General features: G+C 46.7%; 1 protein-coding gene across 5 annotated transcripts in view; it reads right to left on the bottom strand.

Annotated features, from left to right (window-relative positions):
* Positions 1 to 15,070, bottom strand: part of LOC117514130 (histone deacetylase 4-like) — a 289,818-nt gene that overhangs the window by 118,251 nt on the left and 156,497 nt on the right. For all 5 annotated transcript variants that reach the window (XM_034174436.1, XM_034174429.1, XM_034174444.1 and 2 more), the window contains one exon: positions 14,115 to 14,265. In XM_034174436.1, coding sequence (XP_034030327.1) covers positions 14,115 to 14,265 — 151 coding nt within the window. The remainder of the gene's footprint in view (positions 1 to 14,114; positions 14,266 to 15,070) is intronic.

The following is a 15,070-nucleotide window of genomic DNA, read 5'->3' as shown; positions in this document are numbered from 1 at the left end:
TAAAGAAAAGGAAAAGACCTTTGGCTTGAAAAAAAATTTTAGATCAGTATTTCTTTCATTTATATCTAAAGACTTATAATGTTTGTTTGTATTGATTAATCAAACAAAGTGCTCTGCATGTAATCATTCCAGTTTATTGATATGTGCTCCTTGCAACTGATGTGTGTAAGTGAAGCTTTCCACATTATCTAAAATGTTGATGTTGAAGTATTCTGTTTATTCAAAGGAGCATTTAAGTGATGATGAATGATGTGTCCATTTGATAGTCTTAGCATAATAGTATTTCAAATTAATTAATGTGTTTAAATAGTTGAATCATTTGAGTCTGCTCTGAGGACATGAAGTTTTCTGTGAGTCTGAGGACATGAAGTTTTCTGTGAGATTACACACCCTAAATGGGTGGAGTTTGGTGATGTCAGTCCCCCTTTAAGAAGTTAGGATACAGCCTCGCTCGCCCTTCTTCTGCCCGCTTCTACCTTCTGCCTTTTTCTCTTTTTTGCTTTCTTCTTTGTAAACGCTTAATTTTTATTTTTGGGCCAAGGCCCCATTGCTAAGCTAAGCTAAGCCAAGCTAAGCTACCATGTGGCATTCATTCATTCTTCACTGGACAAATGTAAAGTTTTAACCTGTCGCTTTACAGTGCATCAAGTCTTTTGAATTTTTAAGAGAACTTCCGAGCTGAGCTTGTCAAATTAAGAGCGAATTTACAGAAAAGCAACTTTTCCTTTTCATAATTTTTCAACGCTTTTAAAGTTTTACTTTTTCTAAATTCACAAAGACTTTAATTTGACTCCAACAATTTTTTTAGCTACCAGACACCATTTTCAACAAACACTTTCTACCTCTGGGTTCCTGCAAGCTGACAACGGAGCTGATTTCAAACCTGACTGCAGGCAGCTATAACCATCGGCAAAGCCAGCCAACACAAGCCTTGGGATCACTCGGGGACACCGCTTGGTTAACCCCTCGCACCCAAGGGGGCTCACGCAGCCCAGAGCAGAAATATCAACGACGGACGGACGGAACCAACCCTCCAACAGCAGCTAAGTGACCCAGTCGACGGTTCCACAAAAAGGGTTTGTTGTCTATGGATACAAAGTGGCTAATTTTAAGCCTTTGGCTCCCTTTTTAAACATATTCATTCTTACTATTTTTCTTAATAATTGGCTTCAAAATTCATCACTAAATTCCAATCAGATTTATTTACTTAAAGTTTTAAGCTTTATCTCTATTTCTTCCAATGTCTCATGAGTGAGCAAGAAAATTGTTTCCAAGAATTAACTTAATTTTCATCACTGTCCATAAAATGCCAGTAAAATGTTAATTTCTTGTATAAATTGTAAATAAATTGTAAATATTTCCTGCTGTGGTTTATTTTGTGTTCAGAAGGAAACTTCTGGTCAACCATATCGTGAGAATTCAGACTTCAGATCAGAGATTGATTAAATTAAGTCGAGACGGATTTATTCATTTGAAACTGATGAATTAATGTTTAAATTATAGTACCTATGCTATAACAAATAATAATAGCTGGTGCCCCGATTACTGATTAAATAATAAGTATTAAACCCTAAATGAATTATTTTGGTGACACGTTATATTGGGCCGAGTCCAATTTAATTCAATTTGGGAGTTTAATTACTTATTCACTATAAACTGCTACATCTAATGGTTCCCCGTTGTGAGCCGATCGCGTGTTATTCCATAAATAAATGCTACATTTTTGGTGCTCCGTGTGAGCGCGATTCAGTACAAAATTATTTTATTAAATAAATGTTACATCTTATGGTGCGCCCGTGTGGAGGCATAAAGATTATTCCATAGATATTAACAAATACGTTACATGGTAGACATTGCGTCAATTACTGAGCCTGAATCACGCACCCTTTATATGGAAATAGCCATAATGTTGTTAAAGCACAGTTTAAAGCTATACATAATACTGTGAAAACGTGAAACTGCTGTAATTTTGCCCACGGTTATCATACTGTCCAAATCTCATAGTGGCCCATACCTAGCAGTAATTAACCCATTACTTAAGAAATCTAATCTTGATGTTGAAAAATTATAGGCCGATATTAAATCTATCATTTTGCTCTAAAATTCTGGATGAAGTGGTTTCACGGCAGCTTGTGGACCACCTTACTGAGAATAATCTTTTTGAGTAACTGCAGTCTGCCTTTAGAAAATATCACTCCACAGAGACGGCTCTCACTAAAGTCCTGATTGATCTTCTGCTTGCAATGGATACAGACACCACTATGGTTCTGGTGCTGTTAGATCTTAGTGCTGTGTTTTATACCGTGGATCACCACATTGTACTCGATAGGCTGGAGAATCATTTTAGGATTACTGGGAATGCCCTTGCATGGTTGACATCATACCTGGCCAGTCATTCTCACTGTGTTTTGCACAATAACACTACCTCTAACCTTAATGACATGAAATTTGGGGTTCCACAGGGGTCTATCTTAGGCCCCCTGCTCTTCTCCCTTTAAGTAAGTTAAAGTTAAGGGCAAATAATGGGAAGTTTGGGGATTACCTTTTATTGCTATGCTGATGATACTCAGTTATAAATGCTGATAACTGCTGGCAATCTCATCCACATAAAATCCTTAGAGGATTGCCTTGCATCAGTGAAAAGCTGGATGTCTAGCAATTTCCTACTTTTAAACCCTGACAAGACTGAAATGATGGCTCTTGGTCCAGTGAGACATCAGCATCAATTTGACCAGCTAACGCTTAGCCTCGGCTCGTGTGTCATACATCACACTGACAAAGTGAGGAACCTTGGGATAATTTTTGATCCTATGTTGTCCTTTGACCTCCACATTAGAGCTATTAGGAGGGCTGCTTCCTTCCACCTGCAAAATATAGCGAAGATTAATCCCATCCTGTCTATGACTGATGCTGAGACCTTGATCATGCATTTGTCTCTTCTAGACTGGATGACTGCAATGTTCTATTTTCTGGTTTACTGCAGTCCAGTATTAGGGGTCTCCAATTGGTTTAAAATGCTGCTGACAGACTCTTGACCGGAAGGAGAAAGTTTGACCACATTATACACATTTTGGCGTCTCTTCACTGGCTTCCTGTCCCTGTGAGATCAGATTTTAAGGTTCTGCTACTAACCTATAAAATTATTCACGGACTGGCACCTCCCTACCTACCTGACCTACTTAAACTCTACGTACCAGCGTTCTCAGGGTGCAGGACTACTTTGTGTCTCTAGGGTGAATAAAAAGTCTGTGGGTCACAGAGCTTTCTCTTATCATGCCCCTGTTCTGTGGAATGATCTCCCTGTGTCAATAAAACAGTCAAATTCTGTAGAGACTTTCAAGTCCAGACTTAAGAAGCACTTACTTTCCATTTCGTATGGCTAGCATACTGGCATAGTATGTCACTATGGTTTCTACCTTTTTAAATTCATTTTATCAGTAAAGAGAGTAGGCCGCGGCCTCAACCTTATCTAAAGTCTGGGTCTTTTCGTGAAGCTTAGTGCTAGTGACCGGCAATCATGTTATTATTGCTTCTGTTGTTCCTGTTGCTAAATACTGATAAATTATACTGTATTTGTTGTCTTTCTGCCCCCTAATTCTGTTGTTTTCTCTCTCTTTAAGGTGCGGCTCCATCCAGAGATGGGAGTGGGTGTTTTCCTCTGCAGGCCTCCCGTCCTTGACACCAGCATGGACTCCCAAAATTTCTTGTATAATTTCCTGTATTGTCTATTGCGTTGGTAGAATGGCTCAAGCAGAGGGTCTCCCCTTTGAGTCTGGTCTTCTTGAGGTTTCTGTTGGGAAGGTGTCGTAGCACGGACCCACAACAGGGGGCGCAAATGAACGGACAATGAATAAGCCAAAAAGTAACAATTTAATGTTGTGACAACACACAACTAAATACACAAAATTTGCAGAGTCAATTAACACCAGGTGACGTGTGGGCAGGCTCGAAGATAGGAGACCCCCGACGAGAGAGAAGCCGCGTCCCACACGGCTTCCACCACCAACGGTCTGAAGAACACCGGAGCCGCCAAGTCCCGAGTCCCCAGGTGGCCTCCGTCTTTGGCTGTCGACCCTGGTACTGCTGGCAGAAAGCAAAGACTAGATGAATGAGTGTGAGTCCGCACACTCAGTAATCCACAATCTGCACACAGTTAGGAGGGAGCACCTCCACCTCCAATCACACACTCGTGCAGCTCCTGTTTAAACCACTTATCTGGTTTGGGGTGTGAGGCGAAGCCGTCGCTGTCACACCAAACACCAATTCCACAGATAAGGACGAACACCACAGGATAACGGCTGCAAAAGAAGTTCAGATTACCACTCAACGATATGAGTCAGCAGAGAAATTACCTCTTCAGTAGTCGATTTCTCGGCGGGGAGGTGGAGTTGCAGTACGGCTTATATAGTGGTGTAGATGAGTGACAGCTGATGCGATGAGTGACAGCTGTCACTTCTTCTGGGTCTGGCGCCCTCTCGTGCTTGGAGCCCGCACTCCAAGCAGGGCACCCTCTGGTGGTGGTGGGCCAGCAGTACCACCTCTTCAGCGGCCCACATAACAGGACCCCCCCCCTCAACGGGTGCCTCCTGGCGCCCGACCTGGCTTGTCCGGGTGTCTTTTGTAGAAATCAACCAGGAGGGCCGGGTCCAGGATGAAGCTCCTCTTCACCCAGGAGCGTTCTTCAGGTCCATACCCCTCCCAGTCCACCAGATATTGGAAACCCCGGCCCTTACGACGGACGTCCAGGAGCCTGCGGACTGTCCAAGCAGGCTCCCCGTCGATGAGCCGGGCAGGAGGCGGCGTAGGTCCAGGTGCACAGAGGGGCGAGGTGTGGTGTGGCTTGATGCGGGACACATGGAATGCAGGGTGGATCCGCAGTGAAGCTGGGAGTTGGAGCTTCACTGCGGCCGGGTTGATGATTTTGAGGATTTTAAATGGTCCAATGTATCTGTCTTTCAACTTGGGGGAGTCCACACAGAGAGGGATGTCCTTTGTTGAAAGCCACACCTCCTGCCCGGGCTGGTATGTGGGGGCCGGGGAACGCCGGCGGTCCGCATGGGTCTTGGCCCTCGTCCGGGCCTTCAACAGGGCAGAACGGGCGGTCCGCCACACCCGGCGGCACCTCCTGAGGTGGGCCTGGACTGAGGGCACACCGACCTCTCCCTCCACCAGCGGGAACAATGGGGGCTGGTACCCCAAACATGCCTCAAAAGGGGAGAGGCCGGTAGCAGATGAGACTTGGCTGTTATGGGCATACTCGATCCAGGCCAGATGGTGACTCCAGTCTGCCGGGCGCGCGGAGGTGACGCAGCGAAGGGCCTGCTCCAACTCCTGGTTAGCCCGCTCTGCCTGGCCGTTTGTCTGGGGGTGGTACCCGGACGAGAGGCTCATGGTGGCCCCCAGCTCCTTACAGAAGCTCCTCCAAACTTGCGAAGAGAACTGGGGACCACGATCTGATACGATGTCCGATGGTATCCCATGCAGCCGCATGACGTGGTGGACCAGGAGGTCTGCCGTCTCCTGGGCCGTCGGGAGCTTCGGGAGGGCCACGAAGTGGGCCGCCTTGGAGAAGCGGTCCACTATCGTGAGAATGATGGTGTTGCCCTGGGACGGCGGGAGGCCCGTGATAAAGTCCAGGCCGATGTGAAACCAGGGGCGGTGAGGCACCGGCAGGGTTTGGAGGAGTCCCGAGGTCCTCCGATGGTCTGCCTTGCCCCTGGCGCAGATGGTACAGGCCTGGACGTAGTCCCGAACGTCGGTTTCCAGGGACGCCCACCAGAAGCACTGCTGGACCACTGCCACGGTCCTACGCACTCCCGGATGACAGGAGAGCTTGGATCCGTGACAGAAGTCCAATACGGCACCTCTGGCCTCTGGTGGGACATACAGTCTGTTCTTGGGGCCGGTCCCCGGGTCTGGGCTCCTTGCCAGGGCCTCCCGGACGGTCTTCTCCACGTCCCAGGTAAGGGAGGCCACGACAGTGGACTCGGGGATGATGGTCTCGGTGGGGTTCGACAGCCCCGCCTTGGCTTCCTCTTCGTGCACCCGGGACAACGCATCCGATTTTTGGTTCTTGGTCCCGGGGCGGTACGTGATCCGGAAGTCAAAGCGCCCAAAGAACAGAGACCAGCGGGCTTGCCTGGGGTTCAGCCGCTTGGCGGTCCGGATGTACTCCAGGTTCCGATGGTGCGTGAAAACCGTGAAAGGCAACGACGCCCCCTCCAGTAGGTGTCTCCACTCAAGAGCCTCCTTCACCGCGAGGAGCTCCCGATTGCCGACGTCATAGTTCCGTTCAGCTGGGGTCAACCTGCGGGAAAAATAGGCACAAGGATGGAGAACCTTATCAGCCTCCACGCTCTGGGACAGCACGGCTCCTATCCCTGAGTCAGAGGCGTCCACTTCCACTATGTACTAGCGATCAGGATCAGGCTGCACCAGATATGGTGCAGTCGAGAACCGGCGTTTCAACTCCTTGAACGCGGCTTCGCACCGATCCGACCGGGTGAAGGGGACCTTGGTGGAGGTCAGGGCAGTCAGGGGGCTAACTACCTGACTGTAGCCTTTAATGAACCTCCTGTAGAAATTTGCAAAGCCGAGGAACTGCTGCAGTTTCCTGCGGCTTGTTGGTTGGGGCCAATCTCTCACCGCCGCAACCTTGGCCGGATCAGGGGCGACGGAGTTGGAGGAGATGATGAACCCCAAGAAGGACAAAGAAGTGCGGTGGAACTCGCACTTCTCGCCCTTCACAAACAGCCGGTTCTCCAACAACTGCTGTAGGACCTGACGTACATGCTGGACATGGGTCTCAGGGTCCGGGGAAAAGATGAGTATATCGTCCAGATATACGAAGACGAACCGATGCAGGAAGTCCCGCAAGACGTCATTTACCAAAGCTTGGAACGTCGCGGGGGCGTTTGTGAGGCCGAACGGCATGACCAGGTACTCAAAGTGACCTAACGGGGTGTTAAATGCCGTCTTCCATTCGTCTCCCTTCCGGATCCGAACCAGGTGGTACGCGTTTCTAAGATCCAATTTTGTGAAAATTTGGGCTCCATGCAGGGGCGTGAACACTGAATCCAACAGAGGTAACGGGTATCGGTTGTGAACCGTGATCTCGTTCAGCCCTCTGTAATCAATGCATGGACGGAGTCCGCCGTCCTTTTTGCCCACAAAAAAGATACCAGCACCCATCGGGGAGGTGGAGTTCCGGATCAGCCCGGCAGCTAAAGAGTCCCGGATGTAGGTCTCCACTGATTCGCGTTCCGGACGTGAGAGGTTGTACAACCTACTGGACGGGTACTCAGCGCCCGGGACCAAATCGATGGCACAATCGTACGGTCGGTGCGGGGGAAGAGTGAGCGCCAGATCTTTGCTGAAGACGTCAGCAAGATCATGGTACTCCACTGGCACCGCCGATAGATTGGGGGGGACTTTGACCTCCTCATTAGCCGTCGTGCCGGGAGGAACCGAGGATCCTAAACACTCCCGGTGGCAGGTTTCGCTCCACTGCATCACAACCCCGGACGGCCAATCTATCCGGGGATTGTGCTTCACCATCCATGGAAATCCCAAAATCACTCGGGAGGTAGAAGGTGTTACATGGAACACTATCTCCTCCCTGTGATTTCCAGACACAACCAAGGTCACTGGCTGTGTCTGATGTGTGATTAATGGAAGCAGGGTGCCATCTAGTGCTCGCACCTGCAATGGTGCCGGCAGAGCCACTAGGGGGAGCCCTACTTCCTTTGCCCATCTGCTATCCAGCAGATTCCCTTCCGACCCCGTGTCTACCAGTGCTGGGGCGTGAAGGGTTAGATCCCCACAAAGGATCGTCACTGGGATTCGTGCAGATTTGCGTGATTTCCCCGCGTGCGTGTTATGGCCCACCCTTAGCCCAGTTTCTAAGGACGGGCATTGTAGTTTGACCGTTTGGGGCAGTCCTTCTGCATATGCTCACAAGAGCCGCAGACAAAACACTCCCCGTGGGCCAGCCTCCTTTGTCTGACCTTTGTTTTTACTTTGGCCCTGCTCGTGTCCATAGCCTCCTCAGCAGGGGGAGCTGTAGCCACACGGAGCTCTCTGGCAGTGAAGCGTGGGGACAACGTCACCTTTTCGGAACCGGAAGGGGGAGGGACGGCTCGTGCCCGGTCACGCCCCCCGGCCTGCTCCCGACGATGCTCATTTAAACGGTTGTCTAAGCGTATAACCAAATCGACAAGCCCGTCAAAATCCCGCGGTTCCTCCTTAGCCAGCAGGTGCTCCTTCAGGACCGGAGACAGTCCATTTACGAAGGCGGCACAGAGCGCAACGTTATTCCAGCCGGACCTCGCTGCCGCGATGCGGAAGTCGACTGCATACTCGGCTGCGCTGCGACGCCCCTGTCTCATTGACAGCAGCACGCTCGAAGCAGTCTCGCCTCTGTTGGGATGGTCAAACACTTGTTTGAACTCCCGTATAAACCCAGCATAAGACGTTAGGAGCCGTGAATTCTGCTCCCAAAGCGCCGTAGCCCAGGCGCGTGCCTCTCCTCGAAGCAGATTAATAACATAAGCCACCCGGCTGGCGTCTGACTCGTACGACAGGACGCTGTGAAAAGACGAGCGAACACTGCATGAGGAAGTCTGCGCACGTCTCAACACAGCCCCCGTACGGTTCCGGAGGGCTTATGTATGCTTCAGGGGACGGTGGGGGGGGTCATTGAACGACCAGTGGAACGTCTGTTACGGGCCCAGGACCAGCAAGAGGAGTGGCTGCAGCAGCGCCCTGATCGCACGCTTCCACCCTGGCGGTGACAGCCTCCACCCTCCGGTTAAGGAGAACATTCTGCTCGGTCACTAAATCTAGCCGAGCCGTGAAGGCGGTTAAGATCTGCTGCAGCTCACTCAACACGCCTCCCGCTGACGCCTGCGCTCCTGGCTCTTCCATTGGCCGTTCAAGCTCGGGTTGACGCCCCTCGGAATCCATGACGAATGGCCGAGAAATCCTGTTGGGAAGGTGTCGTAGCACGGACCCACAACAGGGGGCGCAAATGAACGGACAATGAATAAGCCAAAAAGTAACAATTTAATGTTGTGACAACACACAACTAAATACACAAAATTTGCAGAGTCAATTAACACCAGGTGACGTGTGGGCAGGCTCGAAGATAGGAGACCCCCGACGAGAGAGAAGCCGCGTCCCACACGGCTTCCACCACCAACGGTCTGAAGAACACCGGAGCCGCCAAGTCCCGAGTCCCCAGGTGGCCTCCGTCTTCGGCTGTCGACCCTGGTACTGCTGGCAGAAAGCAAAGACTAGATGAATGAGTGTGAGTCCGCACACTCAGTAATCCACAGTCTGCACACAGTTAGGAGGGAGCACCTCCACCTCCAATCACACACTCGTGCAGCTCCTGTTTAAACCACTTATCTGGTTTGGGGTGTGAGGCGAAGCCGTCGCTGTCACACCAAACGCCAATTCCACAGATAAGGACGAACACCACAGGATAACGGCTGCAAAAGAAGTTCAGATTACCACTCAACGATATGAGTCAGCAGAGAAATTACCTCTTCGGTAGTCGATTTCTCGGCGGGGAGGTGGAGTTGCAGTCCGGCTTATATAGTGGTGTAGATGAGTGACAGCTGGTGCGATGAGTGACAGCTGTCACTTCTTCTGGGTCTGGTGCCCTCTCGTGCTTGGAGCCCGCACTCCAAGCAGGGCGCCCTCTGGTGGTGGTGGGCCAGCAGTACCTCCTCTTCAGCGGCCCACATAACAGTTTCTTCCTAAAATCAGAGGGAGTTTTTCCTTACCACTGTCGCCTGTGTGCTTGCTCAAGGGGTTGGTAAGATTAGACCTTGAGGCCCCCTGACACGAGCAAGATTTGATTCATGCACTTGCACACCCGTCGTTGTTACGATTCCACCCACTGTGATCCCAGCTGGCCGCCGTTCTTTGTTCCACTGGCTGCCGTGCACTCTGCGCTGGACGCTGTATATATAAAATAATTATTTCGTGTCAGATTAATAATTTTCTCTGCAAATTGAAAAGGGGTTGTAATCACTTCCTGAATCACAGTGGACCGATCCAGCTTCAGCCATTCATGCACGTGCGTGCCTAACGAGCTGCAGAAAGCATTTTGAGCTGTCTGAAAAGGTAATTATTTGTCATGTTTAGATTGTCATGGCTTGGTAAAACAGTTGTGTGTTCTTTGCTTCTTGTGTGCAGCTGTTAAAGTATGTTTATGAGAGATTTAACTTCTTGTTATAATCGTTCAGACGAGCTGCACTCTGATGCGATCCACTGATGTCACCACTCGCTCTGTTCACTTCTTTTTACTCCATTTGACAAGCTGCACATTGTGTTGGTGATTAGATTGCGTAGCACGACATTTATGCGTGAAAGATTTTTAGAATATTTCAAAATTCTCTGCGCAATAGCACGCTCCAGCGCCCCTCTCGCATCCTGTCTGCACCTGTTACAGACAATTTCACTCTCCAGCACGACATAGGTCATGCTAGTGCGTGAATCAAAGTCATGCTCATGTCAGGGGGCATTTACATGTGTGAAGAGCCTTGAGGCAACTTTGTTGTGAATTGGCACTATATAAATTTAAATAAATTGAACATTGAAATTGAAATTGTGTACCCTATTTTTTAATGAATATTTGAATGAAAGTCTTGAGCTCAAAAAGTTGCCATTGTATTTATTAGTAAAGACAAAAATCATGATTATCAACAAGTAGAAGTTTTTCAAAAGAGAATGTTTGAAATACTGAGGCAAAAGTGTTCAGGACATGTAAATAACTGGCAGAGATACAGTGAAGGCTGTACTTCACAGTTCAGATCCAGGAAGGTGAACGGCAAACTTCTTTCCTGCAGAAAAGGATTTAACCTTAATGAAGTGTCATATGAATACTTTGAGGCCATTGAAGGAAAAAACATTTCTGACAGTATTGGATCGATTGTTAAATGTGCTTTCCAATAACAAAATGCAATGAGGGTGTAAGCAGTGCATCTGGCATTGTTCAAATAATTTATAATGAAGTTAAAGAAACAACAGCTAAATTCTCATTCCTTGCTGTAGAACTGTTTGCATATTTTGACAAGAGGTATTCTAAATATACACAGTTTAAGGCTCAAAGAAGATGGAACACTTGCCAGAAGGGTTTCATGTACTTCATGTTCCCCTCAAGAACTTTGCCAGGACTGCAAAGAAGCATCCCCCTCTGTAAGTGTGCCAAGTGAACATGACAAAGAGCAGCTTGCACCTCCAGACATTTATGATAAAGAGGACACTGGAGGAAGTGACTTGTCTCTGATTCAGAAGATGATACTTCAGATGAAAGCCTGGCATCAGGAGAAATTCTGTGGGCAAAGTATGGGAAAACCCTGGTACCCTGCCCAAATAGTTTCCCATTGTGATGTACCTGTGAAACTTGGGGAAAAAAAAAACTTTATTCGGGTCAAAGAGGACTTTGTGGTTCTAAAGTGGTACAGTGAAGACCAATACAGCAAAGTGAGAAGAGTGAATGTTGACATGCTTGCAGAAAACAAAGTAGATTCTGCAAGAGCAGCTAAAAGTGCCAGAATACACCTATTATCCCAGCTTACATTAGCTGAACTGAGACCAGATTGATTTATTGGTGAACAAGTGTTATATGAGCTGAAAACCATTTAATATTGAGTTTATAACAGAAAATGTGCAGTAAAATGTAGTGGTGCATAGGCAAGGTTCATGTTTCCTACTTTCAACTTTGTGTCAATAAAAGGCCTGTCGTGTGGAATCCATTAAAGATTTGTATAAATAATTTCATTTTCACATTCCAGAGAAAGCTTGACCCAAAAAATATATTTTGAGCTCATAAAAACTAAATTGATTTTTTGCTCTAAATGTCTAAATGTCACTAACCTTGACCCCAACTTTGACCATTGTCTTACGGACTTCTAAACCATTTATTGCTGCAAAGGCTACATGTCCGACCGGTCTACGTAACAATGCCATGATCAATGCAACAGCACGCCAGTTTGTTTGGATAAGAGCTACCACACGTAGCTAATACCACAACAGTGACAAAGATGAACCACAGCAAATGGTAAAAACTGTAGCTTCACCTAAGAAATTAGCAAACAGTGTTTGTCGGAAGCTACAGGTGCAAGTGTGGTTGTACATATAACTGGTCCAAACACTTAAGGTAACATATTCTTGTATTCTTCTGTATCATCAACCAGATGTAGTACCTCACGAGCTACTGTGGCACACCTTTCCAGTTTCCAAGAAAAGGAAAGCTGACCAAAGAATAGGAGTGTTAGAGTGGAACAGCATTTCTGGTCTCGTCAAATCCCCATCATTCAGTCTGACATGGTAAAAAAAAAAAAAAACACGTCAAAAAGTGGCCGTTGCTTCTATGATACAAGCCACTGTTTTATTTCCAAGGATAAAACCATCACTTTAAATCGAAATATGCACCTTCCTTTATAGACAGCTTGACCATTCAATTGGTTCCTGGCCTGTTTTTTTTCCCCTATTTAATATTTCTGAGAACATTATTTTCATGTTTAATTGCCTTGATTCAAGAGGCCAATCCCCTTTATCTGTGTTGGTTTTGATCGTGAAAATTAACCTTGAGAAAAATATGTTTCTTGATAGTGGGATTAGTGTGTGAGTTCAAAGTGATATCCTTCGAGTATCCCAAATGAGGCACATTCTGAACTAGAAAAAGTTGCAGTTCCTTGACTGGCTGCTTGAATCTGGCTCCAAAGGTGGACTGAAGCCCAAGTTAAAATGTTCCTGCTTTAGAATAAAAATAAACATGTTTACAGCCAGGTACAAAAAAATGGTTTTGGTCTCTACAGGTAGTTTCTTCTTCCATGACAACTGTATGGGAGGTGAATCTTTTCATCTTTTCAACTCGGTCTTTTAAGCCGTTACAAGCCAGAAGGTTATGTATAAATAGAGTCCACTTTGATTGGCAGCTAATGTGATGTGAGCCGTGTTAAGAGCATCGCTCACTCAGAGGCTGCTAGCTGCGGCTGCTCGCTGTTATGGAGTGTGTCTGTTGCTTTGAGCACATTTTTACAAATGTCTGTCTTCATATGGCTTGTTGTGTGGTTACTTCTGTTAATGGATCATCTAAGATGTCTGTGCACCCACTATCTCTATCAAGTGAAATTACTGTCACTCACTCATCTTCAACCACTTACTCCAATTAAGAGTTGCGGGGGGCTGGAGCCTATCCCAGCAGTCGTAGAGCATGACGCAGGGTACACCATCGACAAGACACCAGTCTGTCGCAGGGCCACATACAGACAAACAAACATATTCACACCCGCACGCACACCTATGGACAGTTTAAAGCAGAGGTCTCAAACTGAAACCACAAGGGGACAAGAGGGTGCAGGCTTTCTTTGTAACCACCAACTCCACCAGGTGATTTCACTGATTAATATCACTTTGAGTAGATGGAATTAGTTAATCATTGAAATCACCTGGTGGAGTGGGTGGTTGCAAAAAAAACCTACACCCTCTTGGCCCTTTCTGGAATCAGTTTGAGACCTATGGTTTAAAGATTCCAATCCACCTAACCCACATGCCTTTGGATGTGGGAGGGAGTCGGAGCACAAGGAGAAAACCCACGCGAACATGGGGAAAACATGCAAACTCCACACAGAAAGGCCACAGGTGGGAATTGAACCCATGACCTTCTTTCTGTGAGGCAACAGTGCTAACCACTAAGCCACCATGCTGCCCAAGTGAAATTATTGTGTGATTTAATATTGGATGCTAATGGTGTTAGCACTTTTAGAAGTCAACGGTAGCTTGAGCCGTTAGGTGCTGTTAATCCATGATGACTGAGAAAATAGGCAGGTCATAATTTTTAATGCCCACACCAAAAGTTATGAGTTACTATATTTCAATTTCACTGTCAATGTTGCATCTCCTGAGAGCACAGAACATGGAAATTTGTCAAGTTACTTCAAATATATCTCATCACTTGAGAAAATCTATACATTTGAGCTTTTACAAATGACAGATGGCTACTAAAAACTTCACACACACTTGGCAGCAACAGTCTATGTATTTAATTAGGCTGGGAGTCACTCCTAATTTCCCATCTAGTGAGAGAAGCTGTAACTTACTTTCTTGTCCTCGTTCCTTGTTCTTCAGCAGCTGCAGTTTCTGCTCCCTCTGCTGTTTTTCCAGCTCTTGCTCCAAGCGGTGGTTCTCCATCTTCCTCTGGTGCTCCAGCAGCTCCTGCTGATGCTTCAAGGCAAGCAGTTCTTGCTGTTGCTGTAGGAACAAACATCAGCTCAGGCTAAGGAGAATCATTAATAATGATCTAACTCTGTGAATTTTAATTCTAAAATATTGTTCTGGAAGATTTTTTTTTAATCTTGCACCTATGACTTTCCACAGCAGGACAATAGGAAGCTGACAGTGTTTCCAGTCCTAGTTCACATGTGAGAGAGGGGCTGCATAAAAAAGCAGGGATTTAGCTGGGGCTGTGACCCACATCAATAACACATTAAACATACTAAGTAAAAAAAAAAAATACTAAGTAACTTTAGCGTGCTGTCCGTGGGGATCCACTTGCTCGCAAGTGGCATGAAATTTATGTGTGCCAGAAACTTTGAACATTTCAAAATTTTCTTTGCGTACTAACATGCAGCCTCGCACAGTTTGCAAAAGTTTGCAATGAGTTTACTCATTGGCACGCAAGCTTGCATGCCAGTGCGGAGATCAAATCCGTGCAAGTGTCAAGGTGGCTTTACAAACGTTAATCTTTGTGTTTCTTTCAAACTCTCTGTCCTCTCACTGAAAAAGCATTTTAAAAGAACAGAGTGCCTTTCAAACAACATTTGAAATTATATTAAAAACACACACACACGCACACACAAAATGTAATTTACCAGTGTACCAAGCAAAAAAAATGACCAGCTTTCTTCAAGTTTAGTGAAACCATTTCTATTTGTCATATTTCATATTTTTGTGATCATTGATAATTTGCACTTTGGAAAAATGTGAATAGGATTTCCACTATTCTAAACAATGTCTTCAGGGAAAAATATGAGTTCATAACACTTGCAAATAGGTA

This window comes from Thalassophryne amazonica, chromosome 1 (genome assembly GCF_902500255.1).
Source record: "Thalassophryne amazonica chromosome 1, fThaAma1.1, whole genome shotgun sequence".
Taxonomy (NCBI): domain Eukaryota; kingdom Metazoa; phylum Chordata; class Actinopteri; order Batrachoidiformes; family Batrachoididae; genus Thalassophryne; species Thalassophryne amazonica.
This window is presented reverse-complemented; position numbering and strand designations above follow the sequence as displayed.